General features: G+C 37.9%; 1 protein-coding gene across 1 annotated transcript in view; it reads right to left on the bottom strand.

The window, feature by feature from the left end:
* Positions 1-882: 882 nt before the first annotated feature.
* Positions 883-20372, bottom strand: part of LOC124157043 (ATP-binding cassette sub-family G member 4-like) — a 67567-nt gene continuing 48077 nt past the window's right edge. The window contains exons 4-13 of the mRNA XM_046531515.1: positions 19034-19151; positions 17642-17834; positions 15823-15968; positions 12056-12294; positions 11597-11746; positions 10579-10808; positions 7973-8141; positions 7593-7693; positions 6565-6720; positions 883-3891 (exon numbers count right to left, since the gene is read on the bottom strand). Of these exons, the coding sequence (XP_046387471.1) occupies positions 3547-3891; positions 6565-6720; positions 7593-7693; positions 7973-8141; positions 10579-10808; positions 11597-11746; positions 12056-12294; positions 15823-15968; positions 17642-17834; positions 19034-19151 (1847 nt within the window). The 3' untranslated portion in view covers positions 883-3546. The remainder of the gene's footprint in view (positions 3892-6564; positions 6721-7592; positions 7694-7972; positions 8142-10578; positions 10809-11596; positions 11747-12055; positions 12295-15822; positions 15969-17641; positions 17835-19033; positions 19152-20372) is intronic.

Here is a 20372-nt window from a genome sequence, read left to right on the forward strand (position 1 = left end):
GATGTGACCAACGCAAATGAGTGTGAGCAGGGAGAAAGATTCTTGCCACGTGACATTCCCTTTGCCAAACAGGAGGCAGTTGGCATGGCGTAAAGCTATGGAAATTCAGTCACTTTCAGACCTCCGTCGTGTTAACATCATGAATCTGCTAGCAGTGTTGCAGGACCGTATTTCCTGGGCCTCTGTGATGGCATGATCCCATCCAAATGAGTAGGTGCTTTGCCCCTGTCCAAAATGCTTGTGGCTACCCATAATTCATGTGTTTTTTTTACAAACAAAGGTGGCTATGTACATGTGGCAACGTGAAGTTTGCTACAGCTCTCTCTCTCTGTCTCAGTGCTACCCTCACTCCATCAGTCAAACCTGCCGACAGTGTCCAGGTTTGAATGAGGGGCATTTTTCCCAATTTTCTTAAGCCACAGCCGTAAAGATAAATTGAGTGAACTGGGTATACTCAGTAATGCATGTTACTGGAGTTATGCAGCAATGTATTGAATCCATGATAAAATATAAACAAAAAATAGTACCTAATTTCCACGCTTTAATGTGTAACTCCACTACCGATCATTGTTTCGACGCTATGCCATTTCCAAGGACCATGGTTATGAGGCACTGTCATTTTCAAGGTCCTTGGACATTACACAGTGCACTGAACCTTGGTGTAGTGGAGTTATATGTTGAAGTGTGGAAATGATCATTTTTTGTTCATATTACATATATGTACATATCATGGATATAGTACCTATATTGCATTTCCTCAACGTCAAGCTTGGAGTGAGTTTGTAATATCTTGAGTGCACATTCAAGAACGAGTACATACATGTGAAATATCCATGGGCTTTAAGCAGCTAATAACAAAGGAAGTTGATGAAAGCTATGCAGTACATCTTTCATAATTTCTTTTATTGGTCATCAAAATTATGATATTATCATATTCTTAAAAATGAGTAAAATACAAAAGTAATGTACAGCTCAATAATCAGGAGTTGCATCTCCTTAGTTAAAATAACACATGATGAAATAATTGCTAATTATGCATATAAATAATCTATAATAAGGAATAAGTACAGAGATTGGATAATGTATTATCTGGTCTGCAAATTATTTGCTGAGATTAAGGCTATAAGGACTCTGAAATGATGGATGTGATCTCGATATTATCACTGACATCAAAACCCAACTGATTATACTCCAAGTAGAATAGGTTTTCACGCAAAGGGGGCGAGTTGTAGGGATGAGGGCATTGTCACTTTTACCGGCACTGGATGCAATGTAATCAAAGGGAAGCTTTCACTCAGTGTCCGACACAGTTCCCGCAATGACCTTGGCAAGTGGTCTGCCAGTACAGGCTATTCAGATTCAATGTTTTTAAGTGCACCCTTTTTCACTCATGCTGGCTTTGCCAGTGCTGGATATGATATTTTATATTGAGATTCATGTCTAAAATCAAATTGGCTACCAAAAATGATGGTGCACCCTAAAACAGACAAAATATTCAACTTTCAAGCACAAGAGGTTAAGTCTTCAGGGTATGCAATGAAGTTTTGATCCCACTGACTTTTACACCAGCAAAACATGAGTTATGAGTAAAATAGATAATAGTGTGGCCAACAAATATGGGTGAGGAGACAGGAATACCAGCATAGGCTTGAAAGTCAACACTAAAACACTTTTTCATAAAAGAATTGCTGTTTATTTTACCTCAGCATAAGAAAGATGATATACAATAGCTTATGGCCTCTTAAGGGTAACTGAATATTTTTGATTTTAAAGATGAATGCCTCATGAAGTGATCAAAAATTACAATCTAAGGCAAGAATTTTGTTTTCACCTCTGTCAAAGAGAGGAAATTACTTTCTGTCACAATTTCTAGCACCACAGAAATATCAGTCCCTAAAAAATAAGTAACTCCCTTTACTGGGTTCACTAACAGATAGATAGCACCCTCAATGCATGTCACCATACATAGGAAACCATGCTTCTCACTATGGCAAGTGCGAAGATGTCATTTACATTTGATAAGCTTATTTCTCTTACCTATGGCAAACTTCATGTTAAAACCATCCTAATGGTTTTGCCAATACCTTTCAAGAGGAAGTTCAAGTAATAATAAATACATATTTGCATTCAGCCAGACATTAGCAATTTATAATTTCACGACACAATTTAGAGTGAAATCATTGATCAGTTTCCTATGAATTGGGTAGAGGCTATTTTTTTACTGGATTACTCTCTCATGGATTTATGTAAACACTTGATGTAAATAACATTTACCCTTAAATAAAAGAACAATATGCTCTCAGCTATTTTATGATTTTCTCCCTTTAAAATTTTTCATTGCCATAAGCAAAATCCAAACCTCTACTGCATATTTAATATGAGATCGAAAAATTATAGTATTGAGCAAAATTGTGTTATATTTACACATTATAAATATGAACGTGATCAAAATAGAAGGTGGTTATGTGATCAATATATAAAATTCATGAACAGTTTTACATATTTAATATTAACTTTTAAAAATATCACTAGAAATGCATGGAATGACCTAGGATTGCCATCAAAAATTTGTTGGAATTCCTCGTAGAATATCAAAATACATATTGTTATGCATTGCAGTGGGAATTTACACTCCTTTATGTTACTGATAAACAAATTGTTGTTCAGGGAGGTTTTGAGGCAAATGCAACATACTCACCTGTGGGTGTTTGCGCTTTATGGAAGGATTGCCCTCCTCTAGAACTCAACAATTATGTCTTTAACCTTACACTATTTCACAAGTGCCTACGTATTCACACCTTAGTGCCCATTAGTTCGGCCCGTCATTGTCATCCTTATTGCCTACAGACAAATTAGGTTGCTGGGGGAGATGAGCTCTTCGATCAGTTGTCATCTCTGACGTCTATTTCGAAAGCAAGGTTAAAAACATTGGCAGCTAGTGTTTCATCACGAGGAGCCTTGACCGCAACAACTTTGAACCCCAAAAGTTTAATATCAATGTTTCCATCTTCCCTCCTGAAACACCCACAGTTTTGCAACAATATGCCCTGTGGAATAGTCCTCATCACACACCTTGTTAGTCATTCACAGCTACCACCATTCACACCAACACACCGAACAGACATGCATCTGGAAAACCTAACATAGCTCAAGTGAATAATTCAACTTCACCGGAATAATGGGCAACACATGAATGTTGCTCATGTATTCACTTGGTGATCTCACGTGATTAGCACAGCCTTTAGCACCATTTCCTCATCTCTGATTGAAATATTATGATTTTTTCCACGGGTTTGGTCCACGACTCCCAAAATTTCTTGATGATAAACCTCCCACTAGACTCATTTGCTTCTTCCAAGCAGGTAGCAGCCTTGCTCCAGCTAGCTAGAGGTGAACGAGTGCACAGATGAGGAGGGTCTTGTTGTAATCGACGCTAATCGAATTGGCCGGATGAGAGTCTTTTTGCCACTGCACACCATTGAGAACAGCCGAAGCAACAACAGCAAAGCAGAGCATGTGCGATTGTACTTTTCTTGCCGCTTACTTTCACCCCTTGAACCTCAGCTTGAAGCGCAGCACCAAATATGCCACACACCGCAGGAGGAGAAAGAATGCACCGAGGGCCACCACATCGATCCAATACTCGCCATTGGCCATGTCCAGCTCCTCGAGGAATTTGGTGGGGGACTTGTAGTGGCAGTACGCCTCTGAGCACTTGAGCTTGGCCCTGTTATAGCCGTAGATGGCCAGCATCGAGCCCTCAAAGCCGTAGCGAATGTACGATAGGTAGGAGAGCCACTGCAAGTAGCTGGGGATGGTGTTGAAATTGACAAAGTATCCGGAAAAGAGCAGAATTGGAACGGATGTCACTGGACCCAGGAACACACCGTTCTGTAAAGTTTAGAACCCAATTTGAAATTGATGAAGTGGTGATTCACATTAAAAACAGCTAATACATCATTCACTCAAACACAAACTTGAAATTCATTAGAAAGAATTCGCTAGATAGAAGAAAAAACAAATAGATATAAATGAAACTCTTCCTCACTTGCTTTCCTAAGGACTTCGCCATTTCGAGTTCCTCTATTTCACACATATCTACCAACATGTAGGCCTATCTTTAAGAAGCTGAGCCTCCTCCCCTTCCCTTGTATTTGTATATTGTATGTTTATAACTATTTTACTCAATTTTATACGAAGAACACTGTGCACAATCATTATAAAAAAGGTGCCAAGGACTTATATCTGCCTTTTGTGTGTGCAACAACAGTCCTAAATGGCCCAAATTCTATGGGTCACGGATTTTTCAATGCCTTACCAGATAATGTAAAAAGGAATTAGAAATGGCTCTGTTTTTAAGAAGAGGGTCAAGAATCTTCTAATGGACAAAATGTACTACAGAGAGAAAGAATTCATCAATGCTTGATTTTTTTCTATTGCTTAACTCCATAAATGATACACAGCTGGCTAGTCCGTGGATAAGCAACCGTGAATACTCTATATCATTCTAAGTTCTGGCTTAACCTTTGGACTGTGGCCTTGTGCTCATAAACCTGCTGCCTTGTGGCATCGTACGTCTGACAGCACACGCTATCTCATCCTCTTGCGCCAAACAAACTGCAGAGGCAGAAGATGTCTTGGTAGCTCAAGAGGAGATCACAACTGGCAAATTCAGGAGATCCCGGCCAAGGCAAATGACTCTTTCTAAGTGGAATTTTTGCACTTCATGTACCCAGGGCTTCAAAATAGGGTTTCCACACTATTATTGGAGTGAAATTTAGCTGCTAACACTCATCGGGATCGCTCATTCACACTCAAATTTGCTTTTCACAACAAGAGAGTCAGTATGTAGATGGAGAGGAAAGATATGTTACAATTGGTGATGGATCGTTTCCAAAATTATAGCAATTTTGATTCCGATTCTACCAATACTGATTGCGTCGACTGAGACGCCATTTAACTTACAATGACATAAGAATCCACCTCATTCACCCAGTCTCTCAAAAGCTACAAATAACAAATTAAAAAAGTTGCTGCTCACTTTTCATTAGTTTTCCCATGCATTATATCAATCAGAGAGCACCGCTCATTGAAAGAAGGAATCACAAGAATGTAATGACAACAAACCATGCAAGGCCTTTGCATGAGGTCATGGAGTAACTGAGACTGGATCACACAATTGGCAGGAGTATGTTAACCCTTTTGCGCACAAGCCCTTCTAAGGTAAATGCTTTCACCTTGGGAACATTTTTGCTTCTTTGTATGGAGCTCTCTGTGGAGGCGTAGAATCCCATGGGTATACCCACTGCCCATCCCAGCTCAGTGGGATTCTGTGCCATTCTCCAGTTCAATGTATTAGTGGTCGTTTTTGCAGCATGAATGGGTGGCATTGTTGATAGTTTTTATAAACAAAAACTTTTTGGTACTAGTCATAAATCTTAATATAAATGTGGAACATATCTATACTTGTTTTCTTCTAAACAATTGATTCAAAAATCATTTTTGCGAAAAATAAAGAAATGCTAAAATTTTGATTGAAAATTTTTGAGACTTAGGGTAAACCAAATTGGTCTCTTCCATGATTTATATTTTAATTTACCCATGTGGTTTTTATTCACAAAAATATAGCCATTATTATTACTTTACGGTAAATTCATTTTGGTAGAGTTATTTATTTATTTGTTGAATCATTCAAATACAGTCAAAATGGCCTTTATATTGAATAGACAAATTAAAATATGCAGCTTTAACAAATATAAACTATAAAAAAAAACTATAAAAAGGATATAAAAAAGGGATTCAGAAGATGGCTTTTCGCAGCTGCCTCTTGAATAATCTGATGGGCATTGAAAGATCCAGGGAAGGGTGATTAGTCGAAATGGCATTGAAGGAGGTAGGGAGTCTGTAAAAAAGTGATCTCTGAGAGAGAGAGAAAGACGGAATTTAGGTTGGTGTAGTAGTTGGTTATTACGGAAGGAGCGGGAGGGAATGTGGAGTGAAAAGAGAGGCAGCATATCTGAGGATCGGAACTTGCCATTTAAGGCATTGTAAGTGAAGGAAATATCATAAAAATCCCTAATGGAGGATAGTGGGACCAATGATAGGGCAGACATAAATTCAGAGTGAGAAGAATTACAGAGGTGAGGAACACGGTGTTGGACTAATGAAATAAAGAAATTAACTGGGCGTTCGAGAATTTTAAGGTTGGAGGGACAGGCAGTGGAGTAGATAACAGAGCAGTACTCGAGGATTGGGAGAATGCACCGGTGACAATACTGGTGAAAACTGATTATGGAAAATGAGATGAAGGGTTGAGCAGAGGTCCAAAAGAGTGGGCCTAATCCCTCGTTAAGCTGGCTCTTGAGGAGTAGTGGCATGCCTGAGTTTATTGCCTGGGATGCAGCCACTTCCCATTCCCTCCTTTAGATATAGCCAGCATTCACTTGTTTACGTAGGCAAATCTGTCTTCTATAGCTGACATAGGTGCAAAAGGATTGAAATTGCTCCAGAGTGTGTGTAATGGATTTTGTGATATCCAGCCTTGATGACTGGCACGTGACTCACCTCAACAGTGAGAGCGGCTCCAATGAGCAGACCCAGGCTCTGAGCCACGAGCGAAGTCATGATGAACATAAGGAGAAACAGGAAAAACCTGGTTGCTTCCAATGGCTGAGACGTCATGAAGTATACAATTATAACGTAAACTATTGAAAATGTAATCTGAAAAAAAAAGAACAAATAATGAATATCAATCATATATTTTACAATCGGATGTAATCTACACCATTAATGTTTGCATTTGAAATGGAATACTAAAATTAGAGTTAATCTTTTTCATATGCTTGTTTTGTAGGCGGCTAACTAAATGCTATTATGAGTAAAAGTACCTATTCTCATTTTGTAAAAATTTTATTGTACAACAGTTGTTTTACTCAGGGACACAGCAATGAGGGAGCCATTGCCCCCCTTGATGATTGTGGGAGGAGGGCTATACTCCCCCTTCACCTCGAATCAGTTTGTGGTAAATGCTTCAATGGGCACTGCCTGTTTTGCAACATTATTTGTACCTTCATTCCTAATCATTCCGCTCTTTTGAACACAGAACAAAACATTATATGGAGGGGATGCAAATCTCCCCTTCTCATGGAACAGAGCTTGGGAAAAATTTTTATTTTCCCATTTATCTATGAAATTCAAAATTGATAGAGAACAGAATCTCTCTGAATAGAGAGAAAAGCAATACCTAGCTTCTTAATTTTTTGAGAAATATTAAAAAGAAACTCGCCTCAAAGCCCAACAATAAAACCCCTTAAGATAGATCAAACAGATTTTTCAAGGTGTTTGCCCCCTCCTCCAAGATTTCAGGGGTAATTATGCACCTGGTTTCACTGCTTACACCACATTTTAAGAGAAAATGGGCTTGAAAACAATGACTACGCACTTTAATGCCTTAAAGAACTACATACATAAATCTCAGGCATCCCACAACATAAACTCACCCATGAGAACCAAGATTCTACATTGTCAAACTTAAGTTTAACACAAATAATATTTACTTTACTTGACAAAGATAGAAAAAATCACTGCATTACCTGAAATGGAAGGTCAGCCATTGTCTTTGCAAAGTAAAATGACTTGAGGGAATACCAGTAGTTCAGATGTTCCCTTACAAACACAGCCATCTCGAGTGGAACTGGAAAAAGATAAAAATTTTAGGATGAGAATAAAGTACGCATGGTGATAACTGAAATTTCCAATAAAAAAGTATTCCATGGCTGATTAACTTATCATAAGCTTAAATGCACTGCTTCATTTTATATTTTTAAACTATTCTTGCACACAGTGGCAGATCCAGAGTAAGAAGGGGTTAACCTCCCAGCAGTAGTGGAGGTCCGAACAAAATTACCATTCTATCTAGCGTAAATTGGATATTAATAGATCTGCCACTGCTCACACAGTCATTCATACTCACATGTTAAAATTGTTGGCATCATGGCCGTGAACATGAGAAACAAAACACAAAAGAATATGCAGCCAGAATTGCTGAAGACTTTTGAAGCTTCGTTCCCGATGCCTTGATATATCAGTCCAATTAGAGTGCCAACGACAACGTGAGACACCAGCCGGAGGCGAGTCAGCGTCTGCAAGAAAAGGAGACGGGAGGGATTGTTCACTGATGGTGGTAACTTCAAAAATCATTCATCAAATATCCATCAATCATGATTGACTAAATTCATTATCTATTCTCTTAAATTAAAATACAGTGCAACCTCGATATAACGACACCCCACGGTGCACTAATAAACACTCGCTATAGCGAATTGTCGCTTTACCGGAGGTGGAGCAAATAATAGCCAATATACCTGTTGCGAACAGATATACAGGAACAGGAGTGGTGCGGCGACAGATAAACATCTATCCGATATACGTAAGCATAAATCCAGACGAAAGGCGATGTTTTTTTGCATCACTAAATTTCCTTACTCAAATAACGACTGACTATTCAAACAATTTATAAGCACCGCACTGAATAAAAATCGTGCAAAGCATTGTTTCGTCAATCATTATATTTATCGAACGACAGTTTACCACATAAATTTAAGACTGAGCACTCCATTAACTTCATTTCTAACAGATCGCTAGCAATTACAGAGGTTAAGGAGTCTTGATGAAAGTCTTCCGGCGGTGAAACCCTCGCTATGGCGAGAGCCAACGCCGAAAGGGTCTCGTAAAAACGAATTTTTTAACACGCTTATTATAGGGTCAATTGACGGTGCAGCGGCTATCTCTCGTTATAGCGGGGGTGTCGCTATAGCCCGTACTCGCTTTAACGAGGTTCCACTGTAATTAAATTAAATTCAAAATATTTCCATGAGATCCAGAATCACAATTGATAGGAAGAATTCAAGAGATGGAAGGGAAAGATAAGATGATGGTAATAAAAAATATCTCCATCATTCAGTCATTCACTCATAATTTTAAAATACAAAATAGGTAACACGAAATTGCCACGCTCTTTTGCATAGCACCACACCACGGATTACATTCAGAGTGACACAGAGAACAACACCTTGGAACTTGGCGATATTTCTCGGTCCAAAAGTACTGATAAATTAACAGAGACGTTTTGCCATTTCTCACCATTTCTGCCCAGTGCCACTGCATTGCTAATATCTTAATCACTTTTACTGCTTCCATGTTGTTTATTTTCAACGTGTTTACCACAAATGCAGTGCAACCAAGAAATTTTAGACCCATAACTTTTCCCTGACCTGTGACAACCCATACTATGAGCTCTTAGTACACCTTAATCAATTTGTTGAAATTGTATCTTGAAAACATCAATAGAGAAAGCTTCATGCAGTTCCACTGTAATTTGTATCTCATTATTAACCCTCTGAGTGCTATCCTTCTCCCTGGGCTACTGACGAGAAATGTGGAGGGTATTTTCATAAAGTGTAGCGACTAGAGAAAAAAAAACAATACAAAGCTATTTTAGCACATATCCATGTGCAGTTTTTTTATTATTGAGGTTAAACTGGTTAATATTGATGAAATCTTACTACGTTTACTGAAATAAAATACATCAATGTAATAAATTATAGCAAATTAAATAATGTACTATGTAAGAGCCGATATATCGGCTGGCCGCACTGAAAGGGTTAAGAATCAATAATAAGGGCATTTACTGTACATATTTCTCCAAATATATTCCCACTCTGAATATAGTCCCCCCTCAAATTTTGAGACTTCAATTTCAGGTAAAAATTTAAAAAATGCATTTGAATATAGTCCCCCCCTTTATAATTACAACGAAAATTTTTGGAAAAAAAAGAGGGGACTATATTCAGGTAAATATGGCCCCTCTTTTTTTCCACTGATTTTCATAGCTATCACCTTAGTGAGGATCTTCACTTGTTATACTGATAAGTATAATTTCTATATTGTTTGATAATTAATAAAAACAAACTCCCAAAAAGAAAATAAAGTATGGGATGAAAAAGTGATCAAATTCAGGAGACAAATGTGTGAGAAAAATTTGAATCCAGTGTAAAATTTATCCAATGATACAAGCCTACTTTCATGTCCAAGCGCAAGCACATTGACTGATAATCCTAGTGTCGAGCATCCACCTAGCCCAATGTCTTCATCATCAACAATTTCATCCTCATTTGTTAAATACTGAGTAAAGAAGTTTTCATGTGCCCAAACAACTTTAAGCCAATTTATTGATGCCAAAGAAGTTTATTGCATCAGATAGTCAGTTGAAATGTATCACCAAGCTGATTGCTGAAATGATAAATGACTTGCCATACTCTACTGTGGAGAATTACAGTTTTCAAAATGTAATTGCACATCTGGAGCCAGGTTACACAGTACCTGGATGTAAAGTATTTTTAAATAAAGTAATTCCTGATATTTACAAGACAATTCCCCAAGGTTTTACAGCAGGCAATTAAAAATGCATTTGGATCCGAAAACCGAAAATATACAAAGGTCCCACACCTGAAATTAAGTATACGCTGGATCCGTCCATCCCCAATAAGTATTATTATTATGAACCGCAATGTTGCTCACCTGGTCTCGCATGATGGAGAGGAAGGTCCTCTTGAGCAGGATGTAGAACTGGCGGAAGCCAGAGGTGGGAAAACCGTCACGGTGGGGTGGACAGCTGATGCTCTCATCAGAGTCCAGCAGTGACGTGGTGCAGTTGACGGCCGTGGAGGCAGGAGGCGCTGAGGGGGCGACGGTGGGGGAAGAGGGGGGGGCAGGAAGTGCAGGTGGCGTCAGACCATTCTTAGCCATGCCTGAAAATGCCAAACATCAACCATATTACACAGAGGAAATTTGACATTTGTCAAAACTGCTAGTACCTAGTAAACAAAGAGTTGACAAAAATTAGGCTGGGAGCCACTAGAGGCTTTGTGATTGGCTTCAATTATATGGAGATATCAAGAACTATGTTGCATTTTATGTCACTGACAAATTTCTTTATATGTAATTCATGGAATATTTACTCAAATAATTTTTTTTGTAAAATTGATGTGCCTTATATCATGAATCAAGTATGTTCCAAGATCTCCAGGCAAATGAATACATATGTACTTATATCATTATAATGAAGGTACTTGCTTCAAATCAGTGGAGTATACAGGTCCTCATTTGGTGATGTGGGTGGCAGGCCCTCCCCTACATTCACCCCATTACATTTTATATGTACATACTTAAATTTATATGAATCACATTATATACTCATTAAGGAATATTACTGCATGTCACGACCATGTCCTCATGCATGATTTATTAAACTTAGCCGCAAGTGTTTGAATTTCACTCTTAAAGGTTAAAATTCCCTTTTACCCGGACCACCTAGCACTATTTAGGATTTTTATTTGGGGTATCCAACTGAAAATGAAAAATTCAGGCAACAATATTCAATTTTTTCTTTAATTACCTCCATTTTCCTTAATTGGGTGAGGGCACCAGGCCCCCCTAGCCCACCCTAGCTCAATCCAAATGTTTTCTAAAATACATACTACGTATGAATTACGGGACAGCTAACTAATATGCATAGGTGCATAAAATGAATACTCACTGGGCACTTCTGCCTCTTTAAGAATGTCGTTCGAAATGCAGGCAGCCTTTGAGTTGTTGTTGGGGTTCCAATTGTTGCATTTCCCATTATTCACAGCCATTACTAATTTATGTACATAATCACCATGCTCTCCACAAGCCACTTCCATCACTGAAAAGAAGGATTACCATTTATCAGAAAAGACATAAAATTTCACTTAAACATTTCGCATTGCACTCAATCTCTCAGTGGTTCAACACAGAGACTGGTTTCAGTAGAGGAGTTCACCCCAAACTTGGTCACAGGCATGCGACTTTTACACATTCAGAGCAAAGCTCCTACCACACCTCAGACTTTCAAAAATTTTGATTTGGGAGTGCCTAAAGGCTTCATCCGGGATGCAAACCCAGGACCTTCCAATCGAAAGCCGATATGTAATATGGTTACGTAGATTCTTCAGAGGGAATGGCGTGTACTCACCAAAGTCAGCGGGATTGTGGTAGCTGGGGCAGTCTAGTCCCATTGAGGAGAGGAACGGGACAAGGCCTGGGATGGCACCTTGGTAAATGCACTGTCCCTCGGCCAGCATGAACAGGTGGTCAAACTTCTCAAAGAGCCTTGCGCTTGGCTGGTGGATGGTGCAGATGATCGTCCGACCCCCTTTCGCCAGCGACTTCAGCAGTGATATGCACTGGAAGCATGAAGAGCTATCCAAGCCACTGAAAACAACAACAGGACAAATCAAGAACACTGTCAGCCACTGTTTGGTGAACTTAACCCATTTATTCCCAACGTTGCGTGAACGCAACGCAAACTTTGCGATTTTTTTTCTCCGTATTTGTTGTTGGTAAGTAGTTAATATTTTTAACATAGGTAGTTCAATGCTTTCTAAAACGTTGTAAATTTTTCTACGGAAGAAATTTAATAACTTTTGTGTTTACAATGACCTTTTAATTTACATGTAAGTCGCTATTCTAGGCTATCTTCTAAGTTTACATATTATGTTAAATCTGAGGCACTCGATGATTATATCTCTCTGCAAATACAATGATGCATTTGTATTCTAGGTCATTGCAACAATTTGGGTGAATTTGACTAAGTGGTTTTTAAATTATTTAAGAATAAAGTAAGTGTTGCGTTCACGCAACGTTGGGAGAACCCCGGTAATCTAGGTAAACGGCGCGCCGCGGTGGTAGTCGTTTAGAGTGTTTCTTATTGGACTGAAAAATGAAATGCTTATCAAGAATATGTTACCTTTTTATGGTGAAACTTTAGTTTTGGGCAATTGTACAGTATTTTAGTCCTAAATATACATCTACATAAGTGTTGAAGGGTCCTTACTAGGATGTTTGGCAGGTGGTGAGTTTTCACCGAGTTGTGACTGTTAGATGTTTTTAACTTCACGTATCGAGCAAGATTAAATCATCGTTTACTTGCGCTATAGTGGGAATTTTTTGTGACCTACAATAAAAGGTGCATAAAAACTTTGCTGTAGAGTTGTCCAGAAAAATGTCCAGATTTCTGTAGGAGTCTGCAATTCCAAAATATACTGGCATTCTAAGGTAAGAACGATCTGCTTACCACAGTTGACAAGTATGCTAAAAGCAAGTGAGTATGTGAGGGTTAGCAAATAGATCGTAAAGTCGTAATTACGTGGTGTTGTTGAATAGGATTCAAAGGGAAGGTAGTGGGAGGGTAAAATGCATACTTAGGCTGGGCGGGGATATCCCGGCACCAATGGGTCTCCGTGCACAGCAGGGGTTGGCGAGTGAGCAAAATAAATGGAGAGATAAGAGGGATCACACTATCGCAGTTTTTTCTGAGAAATTCATGCCCACTGGCCGCTGACGATAATGAGCTGGTAAGGCTCCAAATGAGGGTGCAGGCCATTTTGAAAGAAATTTTTTGAGAACTATGAGTCACGATGAATGCACTGGGATTCCAAGAAAAATATTTCTTGGTATATTCACTCAGGTAAAGGGCTTTATGGGTACTACGGTATATGAAGGGACAATGTTCTGTTCCATCTGCTTTTACTATACCTGTGGTTGTCTGTTGAACAATTGTTTCCTCCAAATGACCTGAACCCACATTTGCAGCCTGAGTTGCTCACTATCGCCAGTGATCATAGTGCGTGAAATTCTCAGAAAATATTACAATAGTGTGGTATTTCTTCCGTTCCGATGTTTAGTGGTTAGCTACAAAATATTACTGGAGTAGGGACGCTGATAAAGGCGTTCCTCTTGTGCGTCAAAGATGTCCCTGAAGCGTTTTGTTGAACCTAAAATGTTCATACTCCTGGTTGGTAACAGAAGTTTGGACAAGGGGGATAAGTTTTCTAAGACACGTCCATACTTTACGAGCTCAACCAAATATTTCTACGGTTTGATGCAAATTCTCATATATTATCTTTTGACGAGAAGATGATGCCATATTTTGGCCGCCATTCCGTTAAAATGTTTATAAGAGGAAAACCAGTAAGATTTGGGGTTAATTTGTGGAGAATGATATCTTCCTTGGGAAAATTTTCTGTCTATGGATGAGCATCTGAAAAGTGATACCTCTTTGAGTTTAGTGGAAAGGGTTGTAGTTGGCCTGGCAAAAGTTACTGAAGTTGCAAGGTATCACTTATTGTATTTTGAAAATAATGTCAAGTAATTTTTTACTGATACTTTTGTCTCAAATGGGATTTTTCCCAATTATGACTAAAGAATCCCTTGTAGTGAGAGAGAAAACAGAGTCGCAAGTTGCCTTCCTCGCACTCAAAAGGAACTATCCACGGGAAAGTAAGGTTGTTTTGATTGTATGATCGGTAAAATGAATGCGTTATTCTTTGAGTTGGCTTGATATGTAACTAAATGTATTACCAAATTTCAGTATATTGGATCCATTTGTGAATTCGAAGTTGTAATTGGATCAACCATCAGTCAGGCATATTTTTGTTCAGAAATAGTGTTATGTTTCCTCAAGAAAAAATAAAACAGTGAAGGAGAAATTACTCATTTTCAATAGCAGACACTTTGTTACTTTCTCGATATAAAAATTCCTATTATTTGACCGGTTGCTTTATATTTTCTGTACTTTATAATGGTGTAACAGCCGAAACCGGTCAAATACTATAAATTTTTATAAATAATTTGTGGGTGACATAAATTGTCTGTTATTGAGAATATGGAGCCTTCCACCACGGACAAGCTTCAAGTTTCGATTTAGGCAACTACCCTCATAGTAACTAAAATTGCCATAATATAGGACATAACGGAATAAATAGTTAGCGAAATGCAGTAAGGAAAGACAAGGTTTGCCACAATATTGATTGTGACGAAAACATTCACGATGAAGATGCCGAGTTTGTAGCAGCCAGAAAATTAGTGATTACCAAAAGTGCAACATTCATCTACATTGCTCTTCTAAATTTCATGAACAATACAAAGTTTAATCAATATTTTCGGTTAATTATATGTTTGGGTTATAATCAAAAAGAATTATTTGCAAAAAGAAAAGAGTTCCGAAAAAAAGGCAAAACGGCTCATATGACTAGGGGAACTCCCAACGTTGCGTATACGCAACGTTTCACCAACGACAAACTAAAAACAATAAAAATATAAAAATCGATAATTTGCCTTATTTAAGTCTGTTTTATTGCTAATTTATCAAAATATTTGGAATTTTTAAGTTATTAACATGCTTGGGATTTAATGGGTTAAAATCCTACCCTGCCCTTTGTTTCATCTGCCACTCTTCTGATCAAAGATAACAAAATAGATTTTTTATCCAAACTACAATGCCCACCATCACTTGATTACCCAAGCAGCATAGTGATATCATTTCACATCTTTTACCACACATTAGTCAAAAAGCCATCAGTTGCGATTTCACTCGCATGTTGAAAATGATAAAAAAAATTTAATAACAAGAGTAATATATACCAAAAATTGCAAACTAGAGCTGTCACACCTTAATGAAAATTTTGCATGGGCTTCGTCTTAGCACTGCACATTTAAGATGGGATGAATCTCAAATAATAAACCTTTTGTTGACTTGTTTTAGAATGGAAAATAGTTAAAAGGAAGAAGAGAAAAGTCAGTGTCTCCACTGGATAGCAATTAAATAATTCCCTGAGATTTCAGATATTGATTTCAATCTTTGGCTTTCATTGTTCATCTTTTACATTAATCTACCAAGGATTTTGCAAGGGATTTTAAAAGATGAATCATAATAAATATATAAAAGAGTTAAAGTCTCACCTGGTGGGCTCGTCGAAGAACATGACGGGTGGGTTGTTCACCAGCTCGAGGGCGATTGAGAGTCGTTTCCGCTGTCCCCCAGACAGGCTCGCTGTGCGCGTGTTACAACACTCGACCAGACCAAGCATCTCCAAGATCTCCTGGACCTGCAATCATGAGAGGGAAAAATGTGAACGTGGGTTTTCAGCCCATTTGTGCCTGATGCCACGCATTTGCCACGAGGATTTTCATCGCTAAAGAACAAAAGACACACCAAATTTCTGATGCAAATGAACAAAAGCGTATGTGTGGTGCAGTGTTGGAGGAAAGTGACCATGGTGGAAACAGTACACCCAAGTACGTGGTTGCCCATCAAGACCCAGCTTATCGAGAGCCCCCGCCCTGCCTCAGCCGCTTACCTCTACCTTTCTTATCCTCTCCATGTGGTCAACTACATCTATTTACAGTGTTTTTCTAAAAAAATTTGTTTCTTACTTTAAAAATCTTACGTTAAAAATGAATTTTTCTTTTTTTTTGCTTATCACATGGAAATTTCAAACAGAGTTCTAGCGCATATATCAACACAGTTCAGTTCAGTTCCAAATTAGTCAATATGGAACAGAGATATGTATACTAAATCCATCAATATGAAACTTTGAACGTCAGTCAAAATTTTTTAACGCTCGGACAAACACTGGAAACTCATTTCATGTATTAAATTGACGGGAACAAAAAATATTTGTTTTTATAAAACATGTCTATTTCACTCAGTTGACCATGGACTCACACTGTGAAGGAGTCTTTTAATCCATCTATGGTCTCCGACGGTGGCCAAGGAAAAGTATAGGCATCCCACTGAGATGGATCCCAACCTTGGGACAATTGCGAACTTTTGCCTTTCGTTGACACAAGAGAGCATAGTGCAGGGGAGTGCAAAAAAATTTCAAGGGACTCGTAATGTAGAAGAATTTCCCTCCATGAGGCTCCGGCATGAAAGGGTTAAGATACCCCTAAAAATATTTTTTTACTAAGGGACCGTTCAAGTGTAATATCTGAGTTAAAAGTTCATGACACCTATACGTGCAGAATGACAAGGATTTGAAGGGAAATTGACCCCGTGAGGGAGAGTGTTTAAAGTCAAGGCAATATTTTCCTTCTGATCTAGGCCTCCAGGGGAAGACAGGTTGGCCAACCCAAATTGAGGTTATTTCTGGTTGTCTTACTTAGGGAAGAAATTGCTGGGTAGTTGGCAGTGAGTGCAAGTGTTCTCAACTGATTCCTGAAAGAGAACGGTCATTTTCTTCCAACAGTTTGTCAAAATAGACTCGTCCCAGCCATGCATGTAGCCATGATTTTGCTTCAGAAGTGATTCAGAGGTAAACAGGTTGCCTCAACTGATATTTCCTTGTCAATTTGCACACATTGGAAAATCATAATTCTCATTAAGTCAGCTATATACATCATTTGCATAATGCTAAAAGTTAAATTCATTGTTGGTTATGGTAGACATTATGAAATGCAACTTCATTGAAAACTGGAGTGTTGGAAGATAGATGCCCCTGGGCTTGTGGTCTCCTCAGCAGATGCATTTCAGGTCGTCAAAACAAAGGAACAAATTCCACGGGGGAAGCCCTCAAAGATCCCATGCCTACGTGCCGAGTCCCAACTGAAAATAGGCTCACGTGTTGATATCACTAACATTTAGCAGAGCACTGCATGAGTACCTTTTTGGCCATTTGTGACTCCACCCTTCCCTTCCACCTTGTGAGCAAAAATGAGCAGATAAGCCTTTTAAATTGAATGGAGTGCAGCAAGCAAGAAAATCAAGACCATCACTCACCACGAGCTGTTTATCACTGTTGTGCATTCCCCTGCCGAGCTTCAGATTGGCGGACACAGTCATCGCCTCACGAACAGTCAGGTGAGGGAGCAACTCATCATCCTGCATGATGTAACAAGACATTTTCCTGAACCTCCTCAGGTTCCTCTCTTTGCCATTCACTGTTATTGTGCCCGTGAGATGAGATGACGTCCTATATCATAGAAGAAAAAATACCAAGCATTATTAATGGAAAAAAGGATAACCTTTCCACAATTCATTAATTTTAGTTTTGAAACTTCAATGTAGCAGTTCAAGAAGTAGAAACTTTGCCATTTCTGCATCTGTTTTTATATTTTCTGAAAATGGTTTCATTTATATGGAAGAATGGCATTACTAAGGTGGTAATAATAACATTGACTCCTTGTTGACAATGTTATTCTGTAACAAAAGCATGGTTAGGATCCAATAAAAATTCATAAGACTCTAGTGAAGTTACAATTTCTTCCACTCCTATTATGAAGAATTGCCACAAAGTCATTCCTGCTACCATCAACTACTTGAAACTTAATGTTGTTGATATTGTAACAATGCAGAGAGGTGATTGACATGAATCCTCTAAGAATATTATTGAAACACTAAAAGTCGTAGCAATTGGAAGGGTCAGTCCACAATAAAATGTTTAAGAGAGACAGTCTTAAGTGTAGCCCATTGATATTCTCCCAAAATGTGACCGTTCCCAAAATGAACCTACCAAAATATTTTTTTCTGGCTACGGCCTTGGCACTCAAGTTGGCGAAGAGGAAGAGAATGCATGAATATTCTTTTCACCATCATCATATCTCGAGTCTTTCATAATCTTACATTTGTTTTACTATTTACTTTTTAGAGTATTTTATACCATGAAAAAAATAGGGTCATCCTTTGTTTAAATCACTCCACTGATTGATTCTTAAATTATGAGGCATGAGAAATCTAAGAAAGTTTTAATTTGAATCTATAAACCAAAACTTTCTATATTTTACATTGCTAATTGTATCATTTCATAGGTACATATGTGGATGTATGTAACTAGCTAACTAAGCATTGCTAAGTTAAATGTATAAAGTTAGATTCTTAGCCTTAGATTTCATTTGCATACATACGATGAAATATCAACGAGTTTCATCGAATGGTTCAAAGACATTACAGCAGAGATATTGATTGATATCAAAGAGAGAAATTCAGCATCACACCCAATAATTAGTACATAATATTTCTCTAATATCATATTTTGGAATCATGGACTATACCTCTCTGGAATAGCCTTCCATTCATCTATGGAAAGACATCCGTTTCAGAGTGATCATTGCTTCAACCAAGATGTGTGTGAGGTAGAGAACAGAATGACAGGATGTGCCCCTCTGAACTTACTTGTATCCCGCCAGGATATTCATGAGTGTACTCTTCCCAGCACCAGATGGACCCATGATCGCTGAGAGCTCTCCGGATCGGAACCTCCCACTTATGCATTTCAGGAGGGTCTTGTAACCTTATTGAGAATGAAAAAATATATATTAAAATACACGCAGTTATAGTTATCAAAATACAAATTGATAAACAATAAAGAATGAAACTATGCAATGACCTCTTAATGAGATGCATACCTCCCTCTTAATCAGTCTCTTTTGCCGATGCATTACGCACCTAATACTTTTGGCATCATCTCAAAATATTCATGTGTTATAAAGTAGATCCAAGGCAAAATTTGTCTGCATATAAATTTAAAAAACTTTAATTCAGTATTATCGTTGATGTAATTATTTTGTGTTCGAGATAAATGCCAATGTTGACCAAGGCCTACTCTACTTACCTTAAAATTTCAAGTTAGAGAGTCAACAACTAAGGGTATAACCTAGTAATACGTTCGTAACCAGAAATGACAAAAGAACACACCAGAAGAGAGGGATGCAAGCATCCTCTTAAGTTTCATTATGTATTCATGGAATGCTTTACTACACAAGACAAGCACTGAATTACCTATTTTACTCATTCCATTTTTGCCACAGTTTCACATTTAAAAAGGCTTCCAATTGTTTTTTGTAAATCATGTTAAAATGAATGTATTCAAAAGAAGATTACCAAATGATTCAAGTTTCTGGTTCAACAATGAGTAATTTTCTTCAAACTAATTAATTTAAAAGTTCATTCTCCAAACTGGTTTTGGCAATCTTAGTTCCATGATTCAATTGTTGCTAGCTCAACTTAGATAAATATAGTCATATTAGTGGGAGTATTAATGGCTTAATAATTTTCCACACAATGGTTTAACATTCTAAGGATAAAAAGTCCAAGAGGGGATTGTACCCTTGAGAAGAACACAATAAGCATAGAAACTAGTTTTTTGTGGCTGTTATTATTCCAATCAATATTCAAGTCATTAATGTAATTAATTTAATTAATTAATTTATCGTAGCGGGCGCAACTTGGTGGAGATCGTATTTTATTGACACCGACCATGGTTTCGTTACAGAGTAACATTATCAAGGTAAAAATTCAGATAAATTGACAGTATATATAGCAGAAGGTTGGGTTGGGTATATATACTGTCAATTTATGTACCTGAATTTTCACCTTGATAATGTTACTCTGCAACGAAACCATGGTCGGTGTCAATAAAATACGATGTGGAAATAGCAAAGTTGTTGATCCTTCTATTCCTAATAATATTCAAGTCGTTTTTAACTTCATCATCAAGATAGCTAAAGTCTGT

The sequence above is a fragment of the Ischnura elegans genome, chromosome 4 (assembly GCF_921293095.1).
Source record: "Ischnura elegans chromosome 4, ioIscEleg1.1, whole genome shotgun sequence".
Classification (NCBI taxonomy): Eukaryota; Metazoa; Arthropoda; class Insecta; order Odonata; family Coenagrionidae; genus Ischnura; species Ischnura elegans.